The 25,633-nt window shown below is 44.4% G+C and overlaps 1 protein-coding gene across 3 annotated transcripts in view; it reads right to left on the bottom strand.

Annotated features, from left to right (window-relative positions):
* Positions 1 to 25,633, bottom strand: part of TTC7B (tetratricopeptide repeat domain 7B) — a 238,285-nt gene that overhangs the window by 104,292 nt on the left and 108,360 nt on the right. For all 3 annotated transcript variants that reach the window (XM_079912560.1, XM_079912558.1, XM_079912559.1), the window contains exons 7-9: positions 22,385 to 22,557; positions 15,045 to 15,108; positions 11,084 to 11,221 (exon numbers count right to left, since the gene is read on the bottom strand). In XM_079912560.1, coding sequence (XP_079768686.1) covers positions 11,084 to 11,221; positions 15,045 to 15,108; positions 22,385 to 22,557 — 375 coding nt within the window. The remainder of the gene's footprint in view (positions 1 to 11,083; positions 11,222 to 15,044; positions 15,109 to 22,384; positions 22,558 to 25,633) is intronic.

The following is a 25,633-nucleotide window of genomic DNA, read 5'->3' as shown; positions in this document are numbered from 1 at the left end:
TCCCGAGATTCAACAATATTTTGTACTGCTGAGGGGCCCTCGCTCCTGTGTCCTCTTGGGGATCCCTGGAGCTCTGAGGACTGAGGCCTTTCCAGCTTGCTGAATTTTCAGGAAACTTCACAGATCCCAGAGATGCCCACCAGCATCACGGTGGCCCATCTCAAAGGCGCACGATTTGACAAAGATGTACCCAGGCCACGGTTTCCTCTACACTGCAGATCTTTCACAGCCCCTCCCAGCTCGGACCCCATTCTCATAACTGTAACTACCCACGTCCCATTATAAGCCATCGGGGTGTCATAGAGAGAGTTAGGAAACGCAAACCAACAATTACAAATTAACCCTTCACCCCAATTCAAAAGTATTGGCGCTCTGGCCTCAGAGCCGATGGCTCTGTCTTCCTGTGGGCTCTTGGCATCCTCTATACAATGACGGCAGCTGGCTCTGAAAAAGTGCCCAGACAGCTCCAGATGCTCCTGAAATCCTGATGCCAAGCGTACTGCTCGGCTCTGTAACGCGTCCTCCCCTATGTCCCTGTAAACACGGAGATTATATAAATCTCTAAGCACTCAGGTCGACATACCTCAATCACAAAGGAAGCGCTCTTCCAAAGAATGCATCTAAGACCAAAGGGAACTTGGGGCGTCACTGGAGCACCTGCTATCCACAGCCTCTGCCCCTTAGACTAGGGCTTTGCTCACCCCAGTTCTGTTTGGCTATCCCTTTTAAGCACCTTAAACACATATGTATGTGACAGAGTAAAAATTTCCAGTTTATTTTCCTTCTTAAAAATTTTTATTATTACTATTCCTGTTCTCTGTGAGTTAACTGCCTTTGATACAAATAAGAAGTTTGGTGATAAAAAATTTTTATTGTTGAAAAATTTCAAACACAAAGATAGGGGAAATAGCATAATAAATCCCCGTGTACCCTTCGCCCTATTTCAACTACCAACTCAGTTCTCAACCTGTTTCATTTGTATCCCTACCCATTTCTCCCCAACATATTATTTTGATGCAGATCACAGACAGCATAACATCTTGTCCATAAATTTAAAAATTCCAGTTTTAATGAAGTAAGGAGCCTGGGAGCAGAATATATGCTATAAAGTGAGATAATTCACATTTCAATAACGGTTCCAGTCTAAAAGAGGTACTAATGAAAATGGAAGAAGATGTAGGTGTTGCAGGATGGAGACAGACGGGAGTGGGGTGCATATAAGAGGCGGCTTCGGTCCCCCAGACCCAGCCTGGCTGGTGGCTGGAGAGGAGAGCAGCACGTGCTGATGGCAGCGGCTCTAAGGCCAGACTGCCTAAGCTTAATCCAAACGCCTCGCTCACCAGCCAGAGGGTTGCTATTGGGTTAAAGGAAGTCATACGTGTAAAATGCTTAGAAGAGTGTCTGGCACAGAGCGAATGCAATAAACATGCTACTGCTGATGTCGCTTTCACGAAACAAAGAAGTAGTGGATGCTGCTGCAGGGCTAGATCTGCGGCGAGGAGCCCTGGGAACGGGGCTGGGGTGCCAGTGGAGGGCAGGGGGAGAGAGGAAGGGAGCCCCTAAGTGGAAAGGGGGAGATGAGAGCTGGCCCTTTTCCACTTCCAAGGTCCAGCGGAGAGACGGCAGTGTGGGCCTGGGGAGAGGGACGTGGACTCCAATGCAGATCTGCAGATCCCTTAGTCGCCCACACAAAGCGGCAGGTGATGTCTCCAAATCATCTCCCTTACAAGGAAAGAGGAGGGATCTGGCAACAGTATTCTCTCTACCAGGAAAGACAGGTCCATCTGCTGCAATCAGACTTACTGCCACCTCTCTCTAAATCCCAGATAACATTCATTCAATACCAAGAATATTTGGTAGAACAATAATTAGACTCTAATTGGCATCCTAATCATTTGAGTGGTCATCAAAATGTCACTTCCAAAAATGTTATTTCCTTTTGGTAGCAAGAGCTCATCCCTTCCAGTCTCCTAATTTGGCTTTTCATAAACGAGCCGTCTCTGAGGGGGCTCCAGGGATGAGAAGTTCTTCTGGCAGAAGAAAAGGATTTAGCAATTACCTTCCTAGTATGCAAAGCCCAATTACACGAACTGGGTGCATGGCAGTGACAGCTGTGCAATACCACAAGCAAGGAAAAGCCAACGTCTATATTTGGAATTCAACGGTGAGATTCCAAAACCCATGGGGGAGGGGGCAGGAATAAAATAATCAGATACCCCTCAAATTTAGCCTGGAGGGGATGTCTAAAATTCATCACTATTAAAATAGAACAAATAACATAGAGAACTGTCTCCATTATTCACCTTTGTGGACAGGTTGGCCATATCCTACAAGTTCTCATAACCTAGATCCTTCAATTGATTAGGAAGCTTTTCTTTTCTACATCGTATATACTTAATGAATCAATTAATAAATGTAATTCCTGGCAGGTGTGTAACAATTTTTAAAAATTTAACATGGTATATGAATAATATTTCATTTCCTTACTTTAGCGGTGAAAAACTAAGCAATGAAAAACTATCTAAGCAATTTAGACATTCTGGACCATTATCTTAGACCCACAGATTGATATAATCAGAGAGCGTGTTGACCTTCGAGATTATCTCGTCCCATTCTTACTTTACTAAGGACATGGAAACTAAGACCTAGAGAGAGGAGATAGGACCAGCCCAGGGTCACACAGTGGCAGCCCTGGAATTAGAAGCCAGGTCTCATGATGCTCAGGTCAGAGCCCTTATTTCTAAATTAACTGCATATAAAAGTACAAATTAAAGTGGAGTTCGAGAGATCTACTCTACAAGGAGTCTGGGGCCAGGAAAAGCTTCTAAAAGTCAGGCTGATGGGACTCTCAGCTACAAATAAAAGTCCTCCTACCCAGTTTTGAGAAAACATAGACAACACCCATCAAGGCTTGCTCAAGTTTTCTCCCCTTAAACTGGAAATAAAACGGAGCAAACCCCACGTCCGTGCCCCCGCTTCCCGTTTCTCTTTTTGCTCTAAAGCAGCGATATGGCTTCAAGCAGAGGAGTGTCAAACCTTTATTACTTCAGCAGATGCTTAAATTAGAGGCCACCGCTGCCTCTGGCCATGGTGGGGGGAGTAGAGAGTGGGTTGTTTTTCAAAGGTCACAGACTTTACTGCTGGACGCCACCCTCCGGCACGCTCTCCCTTCGAGGATGTGAAGCAACTGGATCAAGTTTGCACAGTGAGTAAAGGGTTGCCAGGTTTCTACTCAAATACCGCTCCATCTGCTCTTTTGCTGATGTAGCCCTTTGTTATTCTTACAAAATGAATCCCTAAACTCAGGAAATGGGCATTTCATTCCTCTCCCTCCTCTCTCCCCAACTGCCCTCACCTTTTGGTCTTTGTTTTCAGTCCTTCTCCCCTGGCTCTGGGCACCAGGGACTTCAACCATGGTGGCCCCTTGACACACACAAGAAGTAGGGAGGGAGGTAAGGTGTCCCGGGTGCTCCCCAGAGGTGTGTCTTACACAAAGTAGGTGTTCAACGAACGCTTGAATATAGGTCGAATGTTAGGATCCATTCTTCTGGTTGTCCTGTAAGGGGGGCCCCAGACAAATCTTCATGACCTTGGATTTGGCAACGGATTCTTAGATATGACACCAAAAGCATGAGCAACAAAAGAAAAAAATCAGTACACTAGACTTCATCAGAATTAAGAACTTGTGCGCATCAAAGGACATTGTCAAGAAAGTGAAAAGACAACCTACAGAATGGGAAAAAGTATTTGCAAATCATGTATCTGTTAAGGTTCTTATCCACATTAAATAAAGAACTCCTATAACTCAACAACAAAAAGACAAACAGCCCAATATAAAAATGGGCAAAGGGGACTTCCCTGGTGGTCCAGTGGTTAAGAATCCTCCTGCCAACGCAGGGGACATGGGTTCGATCCCTGGTCCGGGAAGATCCCACGTGCCGCGGAACAACTAAGCCCAGGCGCCACAACTACTGAGCCTGCGCTCTAGAGCCCATGGGCCACAACTACTGAAGCCCAGGCGCCTAGAGCCCGTGCTCCGCAACAGGAGAAGCCACCGCAATGAGAAGCCTGCACACCGCAACGAAGAGCAGCCCCCGCTCGACGCAACTACAGAAAGCCCGCACACAGCAACGAAGACCCAAAGCAGCCAAAAATAGATAAATAAAAAAATAATTTTTAAAAAAATGGGCAAAGGTCTTGAACAGACATTAGTCCAAACAAGATAACGCAGATGATGAATATGCACGTGAAAAGATGTTCAACATCATTAGTCAGCAGGCAAACTCACAATGAGACACCACTTCACGCCTACTGGAATGACTATAATACAACAACAACAGCAAAAAAACAAAAACAAAAAATAAAAGCGTGGGTGAGAATGTGGAGAAACTGGAACACTCGTGCCTTGCTGCTTGGAACATAAAATGGTGCAGCTGCCGTGAAAAACAGTTTGGTAGTTCTTCAGAAAGTTAAACATAGAATTACCATGTGACCTGGCAATTTTACTCTTGGACATATACCCAAAAGAACTGAAAACAGGAACTCAGATACGTGTCCATCACTGCATTATTCACAATAGCCAAAAGGTGAAAACAATCCACACGTCCATCAACAGACGAATGAATAAACAACATGTGGCATATACACACGATGGAATATTACTCAGCTCTGAAAAGGAATGGAGTTCTGATACACGCTATCAGATATATTATTACAACACAGCTGAAGCTTGGAAACACTAGGCTAAGTGAAATCAGCCAGAACCAAAAAACTAGTACTGCGTGATTCCATTTGTATAATGTACCCAGAATAGGCAAATTCACAGACACAAAAAGTAGCTTAGAGGTTACCAGGTTATGGGGGTTGCGGGAATGGGGAGTATTGCTTAATAGGTACAGAGCTTCTGTTCGGGGTGATGGAAAAGTATGGAAACAGACATACTGGTTACACAACACTGTGGATCCAATTGATGCCACTGAATTATATATTTTAAAATGGTTAATATGGCATTTTTTAAGTTGAAAAATTTTTTCCCTTGAGGGCCATAAGAAGAGAACAATGATGCTTATTTCAAAAAACATACCCATAATGGTGGGAATATAGACACCTGTGGCCACATCAGTGGCTGAGATTCTTCAGGGCAGGCCTGTCGTTCAAACATGATGTAGTTGATCCCTACTGGGCTGACCCCCAAAGCTGGACCAGAGCTGGGATCTGCACCAGTCAGTGCTCTGCCCCAAGCAGGGCCCACCTCTTCCTCTGCTATTTCCCAAGTAAAGGACCTTTAACCTTTGGGCCTACCTGGGGAAGATACACTCATTGTACATCCAGGGACAGTTTACCCCCAAACCAAAGGAAAGCAGGATGAGGATGTACATTGGTTTTGAAGCACGGGTTTATTCAGCAAGTGTTTATTGTGCACCTATCACGAACCAAACGCTCTGCCTCGATTTCTCAGAAGTCTGCGGTTCCGTTTGCATCAGGCCACCCTGATGCCTTCTAGGGACCCTGGCATGTAGGTCAAGGCTGGGTTTCTGCAGAGTGAGTGGGGCTGCATGAAATACCAAATGTTAGTGTAAACTAACAAATGATAGGCCGGTTAAGCAGATGTAGTTAGATGTTCAAGTGTTTTCTACAAGGCTCCCTGATTAAATAAGTGTTTGGGGTACGGACGTGTAGATGCCCCTTTGGTACAAGCACGAGCCAGACAGTCCTACCCACAGAACTATAAAGTTGTTGAGATTTACCATAAACAAATGAATACGAATTCAACAGGAAAGATAAAAAAACCTTTTCTGTCTTTAAAGCTGCCATGTCTGTGTAGAGGGGATACACACACCCTTCAGAAAGGACCCCAAAACATTCTGTCAAAATGGAGCCATTAATAGTCAAATTCAAGAAACAATTCCTTAGCAGCTTGCGTTCATTCTAAAAAACAGAGAAAGCGGCGCTTGTTGCTTTACTTTTAATAGCGCAGGTTGTCATGCCAACTAGCGCTACTGTTTAAAAAGGGGGAGAAAAAGAAGTGTTCCTTCCTACACAAACCTTTCAGCAGGGCTTCACATCAGTCTTTAAAAACATGAAAACTCCTAGCACTGGAGATACGGTAACCATTGCGCTTATATTTAAACCCGTTAGGATGAGGATATGATGCTCCTTTGGTTTGAATTCCCTTTGCACACAGCGCTCCTTGCCCAGGATCCGGCTGAACAGCGCCCCGAGAGAAAGAAAGGCACCGTGTGGGCACACAAGAAAGCAGCCCATCTTGAGATGCGAGGGGAGCCTTCCATCTTGAACCACGGAGACACAGAGGAGAGTCTTTCTGCAAAGTGGCTCTGCTCCCCACATAAGCACCATTCTTAAAGGGCGGAGTCTGCACAATGCTTACGACACACACAAAGGTGTCGTGAGTATGAGAAGATGGACTGGGGGCCCCCCACCCTGTCCCTGCTGGTGCGGGAGTGCCTGGACCCGCGCTAGCCACGTCCTGATGCAGAAGTGTTGACGCTGTTTGGGGACAAGAGAAGGGAGGAAGGTATGATGAGGACAGGGTGGGAAGGAGGCAAGACCTCTCCTCTCACAGCAGCCTGGTGGAGGTGAACTCTTCTGTTCATGAAAGATTCTACCCAGAAGAAAGGAAGGTTCCTGCAGCGGCACAGAGGCAAAGAGAATCTGCTCACAGAGCAGCTGAAGGGTGGTGTGCCAGACACGTCAGGGCCTGGCAACCTGGCTCCTTGCTTTCACCCAGTCCTCGCCTCTTCTCCCTCCATGAGAGCAAGGCCTCATGTCCCTGCACCTCCGTGACCTTGATAATGAGGGTGTCCCTCTGCTCTTAGACTTAATTCCTGTCAGGCCCCGAAGAGCCAATTCATACATCAGCTGTTTGTCATTCTCCCTGGCACCCCCAACCTGCCAGCTCTGCTGCACCCGGCCTAGTCCCTTCACCTGCAATTAACGTGCCTTGCACTATCTAGCCTTCTCTAACTGGTTACCTTTCCATGTGTTGTTTTCTGATTTCCTTATATAGACTGGAAGTTTCTGGAAGACAAGATACTGTTTTTGTATACTTAGTTGCTTCCCCCATGCCTGGCAACTCCTGGGCACCCAGCGGTAGAAACAGCACAGCAGCACGCGGCTGCTGTTTAATGAGCTCTACGTGTAGGGCTCTGTTCTGAGCGCTTTACATGAATTAGCGAATAACCCTCAGAATGATCTGACATAGGTGTGATTATTATGCCTATTTTACAGAAGGAAAGACTGAGGCATAAGAGGTTAATGATTTGCCCGGATCACACAACTAGTAAGCGGCAGAACCAGAACTCAAACCGAAGCTCTCTGACTCTAGGGCCTGTGCTCAGGACACATGAGATGTCTGACCCGGGTTTGGGGGTTGAGGAGGCAGGGCCGGGGTGGGGATGTCAATGGAGGGGAGGAGAATGATGGGGAATATCCACAATAAAACGTCTATGATACTGTCCCATTCCTTGAAACTTACATAGATGTACATGCACTTGTTCATAAAGAGATACAGGACAAAGTGATCTCTAAAATGTCAGTGGGTAGTCAACTCTTTCAGGAGAGTGGGATTCTCAGTGACTTTTTTCTTTGTCATGTTTGTATGTAATGTTTGATTCTTCAAGGGCTGTAGCATGGGGCAGAAAGACAATGAAGTTGTTTTCATTACAGGAGGAAAAAGAAAGCAAAACAAAATAAAAAGAGGGAGAAAAAGAAGGCGCAAGGGGGATAGCCGTGAAATGTTTCTCAACAGAAGGGTGTTTGAGAAAGATCACTGTGGTGACGATGCAGCAGATGAAGACAGGATATAAACAACCGCCACGTGAATGATAATGATAATCCCAACATCCGTGGGGCCCAGAGAAATAATGTAGGAAGTTTAAAAGCCAGTTACTCCGCAGCAGCACTGTCGCCACGGCCAAATGTCCACCAACTGATAAATGGAGAAACAAATCGTGGTCTATCCATACGATGGGATGCTACTCAGCCGTGAAAAGGAATGAAGGACGGATACGTGCTACCATGTGGATGACCCTGAAAGCATTACACCAGGTGAAAGAAGCCAGACACAAAAGGTCACATGATGGATGATTGCATTTACGTGAAATACTCAAACTAGGTAAATCTAGGGAGTCAGAAAGCAGAGTAGTAGCTGCCAGGGCCTGGGGGCGGGGAGGAGTGGGAGCAGCTGCTCAGTGGGGCCGGGGTGTCCTCCCAGGGTGATGAAAGTGTTTTGAAATTAGAGGTGATGGTTGTACAACAGCATGAATGTACTAAATGCCACTGAATTGTACCTTTTAAAGTGGTTGAGTGTATGTCATGTAAATTTACCGCAATTAAAAAAAATCCAGTTAGCCTTTTAACCTAAAGTCCTCAGGAAATGGAAGAGCAGATGAGAAGAAAGAAAGGAAGGGTGGGGAGGAAGGAAGGAAGGAAACATACAATAAAATTGGGGGGAAAAAAGGGGGAAGGAGGGAAGGGAGGGAGGGAGGAAGGGAGGGAGGGAGGGAGGAAGGGAGGGAGGGAGGGAGGGAGGAAGGGAGGGAGGGAGGGAGGGAGGGAGGAAGGAAGGGAGGGAGGGAGGGAGGGAGGGAGGGAGGGAGGGAGGGAGGGAGGGAGGAAGGGAGGAAGGGAGGGAGGGAGGGAGGGAGGAAGGGAGGGAGGGAGGGAGGGAGGAAGGGAGGGAGGGAGGGAGGGAGGAAGGAAGGGAGGGAGGGAGGGAGGAAACCCCAGCAAATGAGGGAAGCGGGACACTTTAAGTCATGGCCTGAGACCAAGGGAGAGAGGTCGGCGCTCAGCCAAGGGCAGACCGAGACCCTCCTCCAGGAGGCGAGCTCTCCCAAACCAGGGCCAGCCCTCGAGACGCTGTGCACCTGCGCCTTCCTCCTAAAACAGCTCTACTCAGATCTGCTTCACCGTGGCCGCCACATGTGCACTGGGGGAAGCTCCATCTGCAAAACTAAGTAGAAGTAGCAAGAAAAGCTAAGGCCAAGGATTCAGATCCGTCATTACTGGATGAGACCCTGTGTGGAGACCCCCCGGCAGCGGCCAGCCCAGATGGCGACTGCCTGCTGCTTGGCGGCCTTCCTCTGGGCTGGGAGCCGCTCACGGACAGGGACCCCGCCTCGCCCACGGCTGCATCCCCGGCCTGAATCACAGCCCCTGGCACAGAACCAGGGGCTGCATTTATATGTGTTAAAGAAATGAATGTCCTCTATTATATATATATTTGATCCATCGATTTATATGTTTAATAGATAAAACACAGATACGGCACGAAATTCAAAAGGCTCCGAGGGATACACAGTGATAAATTTCCCTTTCTTCCACCGTTCTGCTCCAGCACTTGCAAGGCAATCCCTGACGCTGTTTCCACTGTTGACAATGTGACTAGAGCATATTCTGAATTGCAAAGGCTCCGGCAACCAACCGGACTACCCAGTGACTTGGGCGTCAGGTCATCACCACGAGATGAAGCTACATGTGATGTCAAGGTGAAAGTCATCTGGCTGAAGACAAGGTCCCAGGATTCCGTGCCGGGCAGAGGCCCATGCCAGGGAGCTGCGGGCTCGCAGAGGAATGCCGCTAGGATGACAGCCGTGCCCCTGGAGTCACTTGTGGCACGACGAGAAGCCTGTGGGCAGGGGCCGTCCAGCCTGTCAGCCTCAGGCTCCTCACACCTGCTGCGGACACAGGGGAATTTCAAGCTGGGGACAGGTTCTGTTGCTACATGATGGGAGGAAAGCAGACGTGCCAACCACGCTCAACCCTGGCCTCTGAGAAACTTTTAGTGGTTTGTCGGGGGTGGAGGGGAGTTCACCTTAAGAGAACTCAGCTGTGAGCTGGGTGGCACTACAGATGGGCTCTTTGGTGGAAGCGGCGGACAGGAACTAAGCTGGCCAGAAGGAGGGGGTCCCAGGAAGCCAAAGCCCTGGGGTGGTAAAGAATCCGGGCCGATCCCAAGCCTGGGCAGTGTCCCAGGGGGTATACCGTGTATGACAGGAACATCTGGACTCATTGCCTTATCTAAGCCAGATGGCGAGGGCTTTTTGTTTTTTTTTTTGAAGACTGAGTAACCATTGCCCTGTATAGTCACCAAACCAAAGACTAAAAAAAGATCCAAGCCACGCAGGCTCATCTGTTCTCCAAGGCTCCTGCCTAATGCGGCGATGCACCGGCAGGCAGGCTACAGGGTGAGCTGGGTGCTTATCTGATTTCAGCCAATCTGTTACTGTATTTCATTCCCTGTCCTCGTGCCCGGAGGCTGTTGCAATGTGTGTAAATTTAGAAAAAGAAAGATAAATAACATGGAAAAGTTCGTTTTAACAAAAGGAGTTGTCTTTCTTCCCTTCTTTCTTTTTACTTCACTAAAGAGAAGATAAAATGATCTTGTTACTGATTTAGCCCCTACCAGGGTGGATCTGGTATTCTGGGCAGGGACTCAATAACGCATAACCGCAGCCTCGGATTAACCAGCTTCTTCTGAAACTGGAAAACCCGTCAGGCTTCCATCCTAAGTGTTTCTTAGCAGCTGAGGGAATGAGATGGCAATGCCTGGTGCAAGATCTGTAAGCAACTGGGGTCTCTTCTGAACGAGTAAAAGACTCTACGTGACGACAGCGTTTACTTCCCGTGAAGCCTGCACCAGCTCACCCAACGCACACTGTGCCGGAAGATGCCAGCTCACCAGGAGCTATGCATTGATACTTTACATAAAATGAGACCTGTTTTACAAGGAAATTAATATCACAGATGGGAGATTGGGGTTATGGTGGAAATTACACTGAAAGAGAAACTGCTTGAGAAACGCTTGCCTTCTCTCATACGTGAACTCGCCCCAGTGGGTTTATGGACCCTTGGTAGATGACCACCAATGAATTCCACCACCTAATCGTTTAGCCCAATTCGCATTTTGCAGAGATGGAAACCAAAGTTAAGGGATGGGTCCAAGGTCACATGGCTGCCAGAGACGGGGGGTGGGGACAAGACCAGGTCCCACAGCTCTTCACAGCGCTGGCACTGCCAGCACTACCCACTGCTGGAAGTCAACCAGACTCAAGGGCTGTACCTCTGACAGCATCTCATACTGGCCTCTTCTTCCAAGAGCGATGGTCAGTAAATCATAGACCACAGATGCACTCTGTAAACTGATGAGGCGGTCGCTCTTGTGCTCAGGTATCCTGCTCAGCACTGCGTCCCGGTTGGCCTGGAAACAACACAGAAGAGAGAAGCAGACGGTGAGCTAGCCCGTGCACACAGCTGTCACCGTGCGCAGAGAAGCCATCCAGGCTCTCCTGCCCCTGGGAGCTTGCCGCGGGTCTGGAGACAAGGACACAAATGAGACAGGGGTCATTTATTCAAAATCCCCAGAGCACCACAGCACATGGTAACATGGTATTATCCAAACACTGAAGGCCTGGCGGGCACTTGTCCCTGTCAGCAGGCGTCTGGAGGAAGCTTTAGGAGTCGATGAAAAGCAGGGTGGTTCCTCCTGGGCTCGGGTTCACAGACAGCCATGCTGCAGACACAGCTGCGCTCTGGGGCAGCAGAATCAACCACCAAGTGAAGCCCTGCTGCGCCTCACTTGTAGATCCTGCTTCTGCTGTACATTACAGAGCGGGAGAAAATTCCCAGCCCCACACTTCCCATCACCAACTGGTGTCATCACGTTCCATCAGTCCAACAGAGATATAGCGTACTTTTCCTCTCTCACCCAAGTCACGTTCAAATCCCTATATGACATCTTCACTGGAACAGACTACAGAAACTAATTCAACTTTGTTTAGGGAAGCACAAAACAGATGTACAAGAGACAGCAAGAAGCGAACGGATTTTTGTTTTAAAAGACGTTAGCACAGAGGACCCAGGAGAACACCAGGGCATGCCTATTTCACTTCCCCACTGCTTAGCACAGAAACACAGCAGGTGCGTTCAAGCTTATTTATCTCATCTATCTAGAAATCAACCGCTCTTCACAGTGACTTATTTTCATTACTTTTGAAATTTCTCCCCCAATTCCTCCAGACATATCACAGGTACTGGAGACTCTCAACATAGCTCATTTTCCTTTTCGCCCTAATAGGGAGTTCAGTATCAATAAAGTTAGATTTTTCCTGTCTTCTTTTCCTTGCTAAGGAACAGAAGTCCATCCCTAGGAGCACAGAAAGGGCCCCTCCGTTCTCCCCACGGAAGTGGCACGTGCAGGACGAGGGTCACCGGTCCAGGCGGGCTGACGTCTACCTTCCTGCCTGACACTTGGAAAGGCCACGCACACAATCTCCTGCTCACTAACGAGGTGAATGCTTTCTTTCGTGTGAGTCCAAGGCACTGACTTGTAGCCTCCTGTCAGTACTTACTTGTTTTAAAACTCCTCACTCTTAAATGTCAAAGACAAATAAGAATATATAAGACAGGCCGCTTCCTACAAAGTGAGTCATCTCTCATGGAAACAAGCCTGCTCTTGAAGATTTCATTCTAAGTTTTTCTTGTTAGGAGTGCCTTTCGACCCAAAAAAAGAAGCTCTGGGGAAAATACGGCCTGCTGTAAGTGGTCTCATTTTATTTATTTCCTCTAAATGTTCCATATTGAGATCAATGCCTGGGCGAGAAGGGAGTAAGACAAAACACCATTTAAGAGAGATTTTCAGGTTATGCCCAAATGCGTCTTTTTTTTTTCTTTTTAAAAGAAAAAGTCTCTCAGTGCTTTTTGATTAAAAAGGTACAATATAGAACCTCAAACAGGTCCACAAATAATAAATGTCCCAGAACATTGTCTCAGTGGTAGTTGTACTAATATGGCTCTGATAACCCCTTTCTCCTGGGGAAACTAATTTGACTTGAGGTAAGAATGCAGTCCAATTCCAAATGAGTTCTTGTAGGTGGAGGGACTATGGACAAATTTATGCTTCTAAGTTAAAATTAGGACCAGTAAAGAATACAATTTTCTCAGACACCAAAAAAGCCCGGCAATTCTCATTTTGGTTCTGAAATTGAGCACATCTATTTTCGGTCTAAAAACTGAAAAAAATCAAGGAGTCAAGGGACGTGAAAAAAGACTTCCAAAGGCAACTTAATTTAGACTTCTACCTACGTAACTATGGAACGATTTACAGGGAGAACATAATCATTTTGGTTGGCAACCTAGCCCTTCATATTTACTGTCATTGGATTTCACCATCCTCTGAAGAGACTTCCTGGAAATTAAATACGACAGAGTCAGATTTGACTGTCTCCAGGGGATCCGAACTTTGAGTATTACTAGTTTCTACCACTTCAAGGAGGGAGCAGGAGAGTTGGGGACATCACTCCCAAGACAACAACACTTAGAGCAAGCATTCTAGAGATGTGGCCATGTTTCCCAAATTCCAATCTGGAACACATGATCTGACAATAGAACTCAATCCTTTCAATCAGAATTGTCCAAGAAATCGAAAGGGTATGCTCACCACGCTTTCAGAATTTTTACACCGTTACTAACCAAGTCTGCCCAAAGGAAGCTAAGTGCCAGGTTGTGAAGAGTCCAGCAATGAGGCCTGTGTGGGCAGCCCCCCTCCCCCCCCACAGAACTGATGACGGTGAGACCTGCCCATCTGAACACCAGTTACTGGAGGCCACTGGGCGCCAGCCTGTGCACATATGTGCCTCCACATCTGTGCCAAGGTAGAGTAGAGGATGTAAATGACACCGTCCTAAGTCACCAGCTGACAGTCAAGGAAAGATAAGCCACAGGGGCAACCTGTTTCCTTCAGAGGAAGTAGGGCCAATGATGTCAAAGAGCTTCCAAATAAAAAGAAGCGGTGACTCAAGCAGTCTCGCTCTTATAAACATCTCGGGGCCATTTCACAGAACAAGAGAACCCAAAGCTTTAACTTAAGGCAAGAAAGCTACGCTGCCTGCCTAATCCCAGCCTCTTTTGCCCCTCTTTCACTCAGCACGCAGACATTCCTCTTGTGCTCCGTTTCTAAGTCTTTCTCCCTGAGTGTATTTCACGCCTCCATTTAAACTGTCTGCTTGGGGAAGAAGGGAACACCTTCTCTTGCTTTAGTTACGACGCCTTTTCCTCTTTTCTCCTCCTGCCTGCCTGGTGGGGTGGGAGTTATGGAAGAAGGCAGGATGCTCTGCTACAAGGAGCAGCAGACCACTGCATGATGCCTCCATTCTGCCTGCTCTAGGCCTCCGGTCCCTCATCTAAATAACTAGGTGGATGTGAGGACCTCTAGGTCCCTCCAAGTTCCAGGGGCTTGCTGTTCTGCTCAGGTGCTCAGCAGACACCATTTACTTGCCAAGGTATTAACTACTATAACACAGATTACTCCAGAATGTTTCAAGCCGGGCTGTCATGTCTAGCGATATGCAGAGTAGAAACCCAGTAAAGGATGAGCGATGAAATCGTAGACCTATATTTGATATCCTGGCCAGACACTAAGAAAACATTTCAAAGGAATTTGATGGTCTGGCAAAAACTCCCTCACAACAGCAGAGCCAGGTAACAGGAGTGGGCTCTCTGGGCCTGGGCTCTGCAGTGCCTGGGAAACAGGTGGGGGCTTGGGGAGAGGACCTGGGCAGGAGGACGAGGCAGTTTCATCAGGCTGCTGCTATGGAAACCAGAGGTTCAAGTATACAAGTGTTTCACCCCCAAATTCTCCCTCCCACCAAGGCAAATGGAGAAGGCTCATAAAGGTTACCTTTTGGGGGCTTCTTTCCCCTTTCAAGGTTCCTCTGGTGGTCATTTTAGCTATAGTTACCCATATACAACTGTGTTAGTGTTCAATCAGTACTTGGTGGATAAATGAATGAACTAAGGGAAGAGAAGCTCCATGCTCCAGGCTGACCCAGGGACATATCTGGCCAGTCCAAGAATTAGAAACGTCCCTTTTTTTTTAAACCACTATACTTTTTTCCCACCAGGTATTCCCTTCGGAAAGTACTCGTCTCCAAAGAGAAAGAATCATTATCCTGATGGAGTCACCATATCAAAACAGGGACCATAGGAATAGGGGAAAGAAAAACGTAAAAACACATTCTACTCACCATTGACTCACTAATCAGCAATAACAACAGGGCTTCTTCAGTATTTTCTTGAGGACAAAAAATGCTGTATAAAGAAAATTGACGTTGATATATGGCAATTTCAAAATAACACAAAATACATGACTAAGCAGAACTGAACGGCTAACAGCTTCTAGATTTCTATATAGTGTAGAACCCACGAAAAATACTGTATAATCTGGGCCCCTGGATTAATCTGTTTATTTCTATGGTAATCTATGGAATGTATACATTTTAACTACGCATTTTAATAGCAGGCAGCCGGGTAACGCTGTAGAAACCAAGTTAAAAGCCCAAAGAACGTTTGTGCCTATGACAGAGGTGGAAAGTTTGATCACTACAAACTGACGTTATCTAAAGAACACAAGCTTCCTCCTAAACCCATTACGAGGTATAAACTGAAGACATTTCGCTACATGGTACTCTTCTTACCTCTTACTTGCTAGCTGGCGTATTGTATATTGTCATTTAGATGATACAGGAGATAGGAAGTAATTTTAGAGTTTGAATGATTTCTAGAATACCGTAAGAACTTAGTGAGCTATCTTACTCAAACACACGTGTACTACGGGGTGGCACGCAGGAGCTGTCTTATGCATCAACTTTATGGGATTTGGCTACCATCTTGGATTAAAATAAAAAGCTTTTAAGCTCAGTGTTGCTCAGGATTAAAGAACAACGAAAACCAAACGCAACTCTGGTCTCCATTCCCTATATCCTATTTTTTGTGCTCTGAGCGTTTTAAAAGACCTCCAGGGAATTCTCTGGTGGTCCAGTGGTTAGGACTCTGCGCTCTCATCGTCCGGGGGCTGGGGGTTCAATCCCTGGTTAGGGAACTACGATCCCACAAGCCGCGGGGCACAGCCGGAAAAAAAAAACCCTCCAGCATTTTCCCCCATTCTAAAGTTCTAGCATCCTTTGAATAGAATTGTAAGTCTTATCACTGGTTGGGCCAAACTCAACTCTGTTTTTTTTTTTCTCGGTTCTTGCTTTTTTGTTTGTTTGTTTTTCGGCCATGCCAGGCGGGCATGTGGGATCTTAGTTCCCCCACCAGGGATCAAGCCCGCACCCCCTGCGGTGGAAGCGCAGAGTTTTAACCACTGGACTGCCAGGGAAGTCCCATCAACTCTTTTTCGTGGAATGGTAGAAGAGTGCAGTAAAAATGAACTTGGTTAAAAAAACTTGGGGATGTTTTGGAGATGACTAAATAAAGACTAAATTTACATCTTCCCAGGGGTAATATTACAATCATTTAACTTAAGAGAAGGGATGATTTCCCCCCCAAAATGGCCAAAAAAATGTTTTCCAAATGATTGCAAATATTTGTTCTCTTTGAAGTGCTGGCAACTTTTGTATTGTGTCAAAGGGCCATGACGAGTAAGACAGAAAAGTCCAGTGACTGATACTCTTTTTACAATTCAGTCATCCCTGGAGGTAAGGAAACCACCTGTGGGATGGTTCCTATTGCTCCTGCAGGGCTAAAATTTATAAAAGGGCTGGGCTGTGAGTGAGAAGCAGGATTCTGGAATGTGCAGTGACCTCCTTAAAGAGGTAACTTGAGGTGATTTGGGTTTTTGGAAGATGGAACATTTCTTTCCCCTTAAATTCAGAAATAGAGCCAACAGGCTTTGAATTAAGAACGCTCGTGTGTGTGTGTCTGTGTGTGTGTCTGTGTGTGTGTCTGTGTGTATCCCCACCCAGCAATCATTTCCTGATATCCTGGCTCGTGCTTACATGCAGTTGGGACCTTACAAATAAAGCAGAACCATTAATCATTTTTTTCACAGCTACCCAGTTCTGCATTGTCCAGACTAATTGAAAAGAGAGGGAGCCCATTCTAATCATAACTTAACACCAGCAAATTCGGTCCAGAGATAATCCCCAAATTCCACTTGAGCCATCTAGTCTACTTAAATGTGAGGTTGTGTTATTTTTACTAGAGCTGCTAACAAGTAGCACATTAACTGATTCTAATTCTACTTCCTCTACCCTTCTTTTCAAGGCAGGAAAGATGGGTACTCAGGGGTGCTGCAAAGTTCTCAGGGCTGGCAGGAAGAAGTGGGGGGCGGGGGAGGGGGAAAGGATAGTTTTAAGAGACATGCCTAAAAAGCTACCCACTGGAATGCCCCCTTCTCCATAATTATGAATTCTCTAGATCTATTTCTGGTCATTCTTTCCCTCTTCCCTGCCCAGGGAAGTGTGGAGCTCAGGGTGGACAGTCAAAATTGTTGGGGCCCTCCTTTTGTGATATTATCCTCTTGGGGCCCAAGAGCCTCAAGGGGAGATCCTGGGGTGCCCAGGCCTCAGCCTTGTGGAGCCAGAAGCCTGGGGCCTTAGACCTGGAGGAAGTTGATTGAAGGGATGGCCGTTCACAGCTTCAGTTCTGCCATCAGGTAGTTGTTAGGACCCTTCAATGTCCCCTATCTTTAAACTTTGAACAGCATCCTCGTCCTTCCCAAAAGCCTCTGCGCTGGCTACCAGGAGGTTCAGACCTGTATTTAGCACGCCATGATCATTACTTTCTCCTCTTAGGCCTACCGAGGAGTTTAGCACAATGTGTGGCACTCCTAGTTTTCAATAAATCATCATCCGCTTCCTGGCATCATAGTGGTTTCTAGCTTCCTCCTTTACTTAATGCTAATTATCTAGTCTAATATGCATTTAATTATCTAAGCCACCTCAAGTGCTTTTTACAAGGAGGAATACAATGGAAGTAAAAACATACTTGAGTGACATGCACACATATGTGGACTAAGAAACATGTATAAGAATATTCATAGCAGCACTATTCCTATTAGCTCCAAATGAGAAACAACGCAAATGTCCATCAAGAGTAGAATGGATCAACATATGGGAGTATATTAATAAAATGGAATATTATTCAACAACAAAAACAAACTACTACTACATGCAAAAATATGGATGAATCTCTCCAATATAATGTTAGACAAAAGAAGTTAAATGTAAAAGTACTTAATATATGATTCCATTCATGTAAATTTCAAAAATGGGCCAGGCTAATTACAGTGATAGAAGTCAGGATAGGGTTACCCTTGGGCAGGGAGCAGTAACTGGGGGAGGGTACAGAGAGCCCTTCTAGGGTTCTGGCCATGTCTAGTTCTTGACCAGGATGCTAAATTACTTGCATGTGTTCACTTAGTGAAAATTCGTCAAGTTTTCTACTTTTGGTTCGTGTATTTTTCGCAATGTATATTATGTGCCAGTAAAAAGCTTACTTAAAAAATAAGTAAACAAAAGTCAATAAAATTCTTCATAGAAAGATCTAGAAGAAAGGAAGTAAGGAGGCCTATGGCATGTGATTCTTCCTCTCTTTTTTTATCTTGGATTATCAGCATTTGATTTCCTTTCAACATTTAAGACGGAGAGAGGATGAGCATCCTGTACCCACTTCACATCCAGGTTGCAGTGACAGGGAGGGGAGTTTTCTGGCAGAGGTTATTTTTCAGTAATGGTCCATCATGACCAATGGTCCTGAATGGTCCGTGTGGTTTGCTGGAGCTGGAAGGATCTATGGCACATCAAGTTTGCTTTGTGCTCATGTTCCTCATAAGAGGGGAGAGAGGAGGGACCACCGGCCAAAATGAGATTTAAACATCATCTATGGATTCCCCCTTTTTACCTCCCAACTCACATAACTGAACTGGTGATAACATCTTTTTGCCACAAAATTGCTTGATTGGAGAGTCCTGTCTTGTTAATAAGGAAGCCCCAAGCAGATTTTTCTCTCTTTACTAATAAATCAGAAGTAAGGGTATGAACATGCAAAACTAGAAAGCTAAAAGCTGATGGTGATAACTGAAGGAAGAAAGATTGGCACAGAGATTAACTAACTAGAGAAATAGAAACACAATAGAGAAAAATCAACAAAACTGAAAGTTAATTCTTCAAAAAGATCAATAAGACTTGACAAACTTTTTAGGTAGACTGACCCAGAAAAGAAAGAGAAGACTCAAATTACTAAAAGGAGAAATGAGAAATGGAAGAGGGTACATGACTACCAATCTTATAGAAATTATATGTGTGTGTGTGTGTGTGTGTGTGTGTGTGTGTGTGTGTGTGTGTACGTGAATACTATGAACAACTGTACTCAGCAAATTAGGTAACTTAGATGAAATGGACAAATTTCTAGAAAGACACAAACTACCAAAACTGAAGAAATAGAAAATCTTAATAGCTCTGTAACAAGTAAAGGGAGTGGATTAGTAATCAAAAACATTCCCACAAAGAAAAGCCCACGACCAGATGGCTTCACTGGTGAATTCTACCAAATATTTAAAGAAGAATTAATAATAATTCTCCATAAACTCTTTCCAAAAATAGAAGAGGAAGGAATATTTCCCACTCATTCTACGAGGCTAGTATTATCCTCATACCAAAATTAGACAAAGACATCATGAGAAAAGAAAACTATAGATCAATTATTTTATGACTATTGATGCAAAAATCCTCAACAAAATACTAGTAAATCAAACTCAGTAATAAATAAGGATTATATACCTAGTGGGATTCACCTAGGAATGCAAGGTTGGCTTCATATCTGAAAATCAATTAATGTAATACATCACATCAATAGAATAAAGGACAAAAGCCAGATGATCATCTCAGTAGATACAGAAAAAGCATTTGACAAATTCAAAACCTTTTCACAAAAAAATATACTCAACAAACTAGTAATAGAAGGGACTTTCCTCAACCTGATAACGGGCATCTATGAAAACCCACAGCTAACATCATACTTAATAGTGAAAGACTGGATGTTTTCCCCTTCCTAAGATCAGGAATAAAACAAAGTTGTCCTCTCTTGCCACTTCCATTCAACATTGTACTGGAGGTTCTACCCAGGGCAATTAGGAAAGAAAATGAAATAAAAGCCATCTATGTTAGGAAGAAGTAAAACTATATTTGCAGATGACATGATCTTGTATATAGAAAATCCTAAAGAATCTAAAAAAAACTATTAGAACTAATAAACAAGCTCAGCAAGACTTCAGTATACAAGATCAATATAGAAAACCAATTTTACTTCTATATACTTGCAATGAACAGCCCCCAAATGAAATTAATAATAACAATTCCATTTGTGATAGTATCAAAAAGAATAGCACACACACCAAAACACCCTTAAGAATAAGTTTAACAAAAGAAGTGCAGGGCTTCCCTGGTGGCACAGTGGTTGAGAGTCCGCCTGCCGATGCAGGGGACACGGGTTCGTGCCCCAGTCCGGGAAGATCCCACATGCCGCGGAGCGGCTGGGCCCATGAGCCATGGCCGCTGAGCCTGTGCGTGCGGAGCCTGTGCTCCGCAATGGGAGAGGCCACAACAGTGAGAGGCCCGTGTACCACGAAAAAAAAAAAAAAAAAGTGCAAACCTTATACCCTGAAAACTACAAATTGTTGCTGAAAAAAGTTAAAGAAAACCTAAATAAATGGAAAGATATCCCATGTTCATGGATCAGAAGACTTAATATTGTCAAGATGGCAATACTCCTCCAATTGAGCTACAGATTAAATGCAATTCCTACAAAATTCCAGTTGCCTTTTTTTTTTTTTTTTTTTGCAGAAATAGACAAAATGATCCTAAAATTCATGTGAAAATACAAGTGTTTGGGGGATGGCGGGTGACAGCTAAGGGGTGCTAGGTTTATTTTGGGGGTAGTGAAAGTATTCTAAATTTGACTGTAGTGATGGGCTATGTGACTATATTAAAAGCTATACTAATGTGAATTGTACACTTTAAATGAATGAATTATATAGTATGTGAATTATATCTCAGTGAAACAGTTTAAAAAAATGTGTGTATTTGTGTGAAATGAAACTTGTGTCTCAGTAACCTGTCACATGGGAATCTTCCCTTTAACTAATAACTTCATTTAACTAGATCTGCATTTTGCCTCCATGATTCTCCTTGTACAGATGGGGAAACGGATGTTAAAAGAGTGACAGAGGCTGAGTGGTTTAGGAAATAAGGGAGAAGTGGCCAGCACTGTGAGCTTCTCTGCCTTCAAGGGGTGAGGCCACACTGGAATCGCACCCAGAGAGACACAGGGCTTCATCCATGTGTCAAACTTGATTGGGGGAGGGAACAAGAATTAGATTCTTCAATATACCGGCACTTTGGCTACTAAGAAGCATCTGAAGCAGAAGAAAAATCTAGGGTCTATTTTTAAGATTTAAATATCACCTAAAAAAGAACCCCAATCCTGCTGCTAAACAGTTCATAATGAGGGGTCAGCATTTTAAAAGTGAGAGTTTGAGAATTGCTAGAACAGATGTTCTATGAATCCAGATAAGTACTAAGGAGTAAACGCAGGGAAAAGTTAAGAAAATGCTCAGTAGTCTGAATCCATATAAGAAATGCAAATTGAACAAGATGAGGAGGGAGACAAATGCCAGGGTCAATTTAAGAGGATTAAGAGGCAGTTACCCTGAGAAATGCTGCCCCTTGTAAAATGCGGCATTGCGTTCAGAAGTCACACACATAATAACTATCTAATCACCCCATGTCTGTCAGTGCTTTCTGGGGCCTCAGAAGCAGCAGCCTGCGGTCTTTCAGCCATTTTTCCAATTTGTAATGACTAAAGAAGGTTTCCGTATTTATTCTTACACGTTCCCCTTTGCTTCATGGAGAGGTTCTGAAAAGCCATCATGCCTTGTCCTTGTAGGAACAAAGACGGGAAGGAAAGCTTTGAGGGGAGGAATGAGTCAACCCCTGTTCCCGTTTCCCGCCTTCTTGTGGTCTCTCTCCCTCCCACCTCCTCCTTCCCGGACCTGGGGAAATCCCAGGCTGAGACCGGAGTGTTTCCCTAGCCCATTTTCCTCAAAGGTGATCAAGTTCCCAATCCAAAACTTAAACCAATTAAAACATTCTAAAGAGACATCACCTTCCAATCACATGTAAATTATCAAATTCGCCTTCTTCTTACAGCTAATTCAGTTTAAAACAAGCTTTTAAACAAAAGGATCAGGAATTGCTGAGGAAAAGTAAAGAAAAGTCAACTCTGGCTTACTAATAGCTTTGTCACTGACTGCTGTATGGTTCTGCGGTTCTTATAATAAACGAAATGAAAATCCCAAAGACCAACAGTGAAGGCTGAGAATGGCAGCCAAGCACTAGATGAGAGCATTTTCCTACTCAAAACGTCCCCACGCATGCATGGATATTTGCTGAAACTATGAAGAGTAAAGAGCTATCTTTATTAAACTGGTAGAAAATCTACCCTTGAACTTCTATTCAATCCTTACATTTTCCTGAAGTTTCCCTCCCATCCCCTAACCTACAGATGAGGACACCAACTCCCATACTTCTCTCCTGAGTAGACACGGGCTTTCCGCGTGAGGGTGTAGGTTTTTGTGTTTGCTCCTTTCCGGAGAGGATCGTCCAGAGGTGACTGGCATGGTGGGTTCTCCAGAGGGTTCCAGTAGCTCTGCTCACACATACCCCGCAGCAAGATCTCCGCCAGCTGCCTGGCTATTGTCTGGGGACACAAAGGAGCAAAGGCACAGCCATGAATCTATTTTGTATCATTCATTCATTCATTCGCTCATTTAATAAATACGTGTTAGTCATCACTTTGTCATCACTGTTCCAAGACTCATAATTAAAAATGTCTACTCCTATGATGAAAATTATATCAGTTGATGACAAAAAAAGAAAAGAAAAAATGATACACTAAGATATTTGAAAGATTAAAAAAAAAATAAGTTTATGCCCTTCAAATGCTGCCCTGCCTCTGTTATACTCTGGAACACTAAACATGTTTTATACCGGAAACAACTGAAACTTTTAGTTAAGCGCTTTTCCAAAAGCTCTTATAAATAATAGGTGAACTGCAAATATTTTCATCACCTCCCAACCGAGGCCTGCCAAAGCCCGACCTTGGCAGAAAGCCAGTACTCAACCTACATGATGTAATCCCTGAAAAAAATCTCTTCGTTGATGATAAGATGATGTTCGGTGCAGATTTTTAGAATGTCTTCCTTCTTCGGAGTGCCAAGGGCAAGTCCCTCACAGCCCCACTCTGCGACTCAGTACCTGAGGCCCCGTTCTTACTGCATCCTGGCCCTTCAGCCCAAAGGTTCTCACTGGCCTTGAGCAAAGTGGAGAACTGGCGAAGTGACGGTGGCTACTGATCCAGAAGACCGTTTTTTTAAAGCTGGGTAGGGATCTCCTTTCTTACTGTGAAAACCCAGAAATATCCAGATCTTGTTCTTCTAAGTTAGGTGCAGATTACTATGTTTTTCCAAACTCTATAGCTCCACTGCCTAGAACAGCATCACGTACGATGTATGGGGGAGGGAGATGTGGCAGCTACTAAGAAGTACTTTGTTAACTGATGCATATCAGTTAACTTACCTCATAATCTTCCAGTGACAAAGAAGAGAAGTAAAAAAAAAAAAAAAATCCCTCCGAAGATAGAAGCACTGCATCTCAGGGTGGTCCAGGCCACCTCACAATCAGCCAGAGGTGGCCAAAGACAACTTCAACCAGCAGATTTTTCCACAAGGTTTTAGCATTCTTTGGAAGATGCAGACAAAGAATGCTGATCTTCCCTGACAATGAGCCTTTTTAAATAAATATTTTCCAGAACAGAACTTTGCTAGGCTTTCATCCATGTGAAATCTCTTAAAACACCACAAGGAATCTTAAATGCAACCAAATCACTAGCTTAGTGGTTTCTGATAGCCACTGGGTAAAGGCAAATTTTCTTCATTATTCCCAAGTAAGACCCACTAGCTTTAAATGTCTACAAAAATGTGAAATTAAATGCACTCCTATCATCCCCAACTGAGCCATCTGTAAAGATCTCATAAGAGCACGATTTTTAGGACCTAAACAGTTCCTGAACTGTTTTCTTAAACCTTCCATTACAGCCTCATTTTGATCTCACTGCAGTCATATAAGCTAATGACTTCTGCTGGAAGCGCCAACTAGCAAAAATAACCTCCACTCACTATAGCTGAGAAAAAAACGTTAAAGGAGAAAAATGAACAAAGAACTTCACTTTCTGGATGTATCTGCCATGGAGGGATTCTAAGGTTGTAAAAGTCTCTGCCCTCAAAACAGTTTGCTTGTCCACTGCTGGATAGCTCACGCTAGATCTCATTTTCCCTCAACGTATTAACCTTCCGGAGAGATTTTTAAAATGAGGTTATGTGATTGCACATTTTAAAGGCATCACCTCGTCATGCATTACCGATTAGGAAGGATGTTGGCTGTGTTCACTGAAATCTCAAATGAAGTTCAGAAAAGGAGATTAAATATGAGAAATTATCAGCAAGATCACCAATATGTATGATACCTTTTATGTTTTATACTCTGGTTATATTTAGCTTGCGGTTTAAATGTCTAAAAATTGTTGGTAGCTACCAGATACATTTCAAATACATTTAATTAAAGGAAGGAAAGGAGAGAAGCTGGTCTGGAAGAAGACTTGAACTTCTTTGTACAAACTGGGTCATTAAATGCACTTTTTTGTATGTGATTTTAAATTGTGATAAAATTCACATAACATAAAATTCACCACGTTAACCATTTTAAAGTGTACAGTCCAATGGCACTTAGCACATTCACCATGTTGTACAACCATGACCACTCTAGTTCCAGAACATTCTTTACCCTAAAAGGAAACCCCATACCCTCTAAGAAGTCACTCTCCATTCTCCCTCCTTCCACCCCCTGGGAACAGCTAACCTGCTTTCTGTCACTATAGGTTTGCCTCTTCTGGACCTTTCACATAAATGGAATCATATAATATGTGGTCTTTTTGTGTCTGGCTTCTCTTACTTAGCATAATGTTTTCAAGGTTCATCCATGTGTTAGCATGAATCAGTACTTCATTCCTTTTTATAGCTGAATGATATTCCATTGTATGGCTAGACCACATTTTGCTTATTCAATCATCAGTTGGTAGACATTTGGATTGTTTCCGTCTTTTGGCTATTGTCAATAATGCTGCTATGAACATTCATATACAAGTTTTGATTTGAACACCTGCTTTCAATTATTTGGAGTACTTATCTAGAAATGGGGCTGCTGTGAATGTACTTTTAAATCCTTCTCTGCTATGGTCTCACACCAGAGTTTACAAAGCAACTTTTTCATCTCATAAGGATATCATAAATTTGTAATTATCAGCTAATCTAAAAAGAATCATACAGCAATTAAGGCTGAGAGAAACACTGTCTTATGAGTGGCAATAGCTGGAGAAGTGTCCTGATGTCCACCGGAAACCAAGCACCAGTGTAGACTTCCCAGGAAATGCTTCTCAACTAGAGTGGGCAAAGACTCACTTGTGGAAACTGGAAAATACGGATTTTCAGGCCCTGCCGCAGACGGACTCAGTTGGCATTCCTGAGGTCAGATACAGGGATGTGTATTTGCTCAAAGTTCCTCAGATGGTTCTGATGCACACCTTTCGTTAAGCACTCAAGGGATTAGAAACGGTTTAACTTAGGTCACTTGAGAACCATCCACCAAGACCAAAGGTGTACTTGCAACTCAAGTGTGACATTGAGTGGGGAGTGACTCCCCCGCTTACATTAACACTAACC

The sequence above is a fragment of the Stenella coeruleoalba genome, assembly GCF_951394435.1.
Source record: "Stenella coeruleoalba genome assembly, chromosome: 2".
NCBI lineage: Eukaryota > Metazoa > Chordata > Mammalia > Artiodactyla > Delphinidae > Stenella > Stenella coeruleoalba.
This window is presented reverse-complemented; position numbering and strand designations above follow the sequence as displayed.